Genomic DNA, 1451 nt, shown 5'->3' on the forward strand with positions numbered 1-1451 from the left:
CCAAAACTCCTCTCTGGGCTCCACCACACCAACCAAGGAAGACCAGTTGGACCAGCTTTATGCAGAGACCATCAACCGCCATGAGAACCGGCGCTACATCCCGTTCCTGCCTGGCACAGGGCGTGACATTGATACGGGTTCAATTCCAGGTGTGGATGAGCTCATCAAGAAGTTTGACAGCAAAGAGACTCAACAACGTAGGGGTCGGTCAGGGCGGAGGAATCGACTTAACCCAGAAGACCGCAAGCGTTCCCGTAGTGTCGATAGCGCCTTGCCATTCGGTCTTGGGGGTGAATCTGACTACTTGGATGAAGTTAGTCGGAATCGAGGCAGGTCTACAGAGCATCTCCTTCGCCCATCACTGCTCCTGCAGAAGGCCGCTGGAGTAAAGACCTCCCCCATGTCGCCAACTTCCACTGTCGGACCCAGGATAAACCTAAGAAGCACAACACAAGTTAAAAGTGCTCCAGGCTCTCCTCAGGGCACAGTCTACAACTCTTCAGCTGCTATTTTAGGGTACAAGAATCCCCAGAGTCGTCCCTCTGTAGCACCTGTAGAGAATAAAAATGAAGAGGCCAAACCATCACAGGGTATGAAGTGCCTGTCAAGTGTGAAAATGGGATCAATTTCTCGTCCCGCTGTCAATGATAAAACATCAAGCACTGAAATGGATACTCAGGTAAGAATGAGGTCTTCCGCTTTGCTATTCTGACATATTCCCACCATTATGGGGTGACCAGTAATTTGTTTTATGCATGTATACATTATTTGCCCAGGTGACGCCTGATCTTCTGAAAGGTCAAGAAGAGCTTTCACAACAAACAAATGAAGAGACTGCCAAGCAGATATTATTCAGTTACTTCAAAGATGGGTGGGTGCACTTTTCATTGTTTTGTTAAACATAATATCAACAAATTCTAAATAGTTTTTTTTCCCAAAAACATTAAAGAAAAACATTAACTTAAAATATTTATTAATTGGTCATTGGCAAATGAGAGTCCATGATAAAGAAAGGGGAAAACCCTTTTAAAAATCTAAAATATAATATATGCATACCATATTCTAAAGAAGTTTCGATTTAATGCATGCATGTTTATAATAACTTTTAAAAACATTTCTTAATTATTATTATTATTATTATTGAGGGTTTTTTAGATTTTTAGGAGTGTTGTCATTTTATTGGAGTATTGACATTTTATTTATTTATCCTATTATTATTGGCCTTAACAAAGAGTCATGAAGGTCTGCAGGGCTCCTCTATAAGATTTCATTTCCTTTAATATTTTTTTTCTGCTACATGTTGGTTTCACCACTTGACTTTAATCTGGCACACTAAAGTTTTTGACAAATTAAAACCGCGACAATTGTGTCCTTATTGCTCTATGGTTGTTTCCTACTCGATAGTGTTCACTCTTTTTCTGAGAAGTGAGATTTTTCTTTGGAATTTAAGG

General features: G+C 40.4%; 1 protein-coding gene across 1 annotated transcript in view; it reads left to right on the plus strand.

The window, feature by feature from the left end:
• The window catches only part of LOC107596499 (cingulin-like protein 1), a 28974-nt gene that overhangs the window by 452 nt on the left and 27071 nt on the right, over window positions 1-1451 (plus strand). Inside the window, exons 2-3 of the mRNA XM_016287246.1 lie at window positions 5-679; window positions 777-871. Coding sequence (XP_016142732.1) covers window positions 5-679; window positions 777-871 — 770 coding nt within the window. The remainder of the gene's footprint in view (window positions 1-4; window positions 680-776; window positions 872-1451) is intronic.

The sequence above is a fragment of the Sinocyclocheilus grahami genome, unplaced genomic scaffold, assembly GCF_001515645.1.
Source record: "Sinocyclocheilus grahami isolate Dianchi unplaced genomic scaffold, SAMN03320097.WGS_v1.1 scaffold219.1, whole genome shotgun sequence".
Lineage (NCBI taxonomy): Eukaryota > Metazoa > Chordata > Actinopteri > Cypriniformes > Cyprinidae > Sinocyclocheilus > Sinocyclocheilus grahami.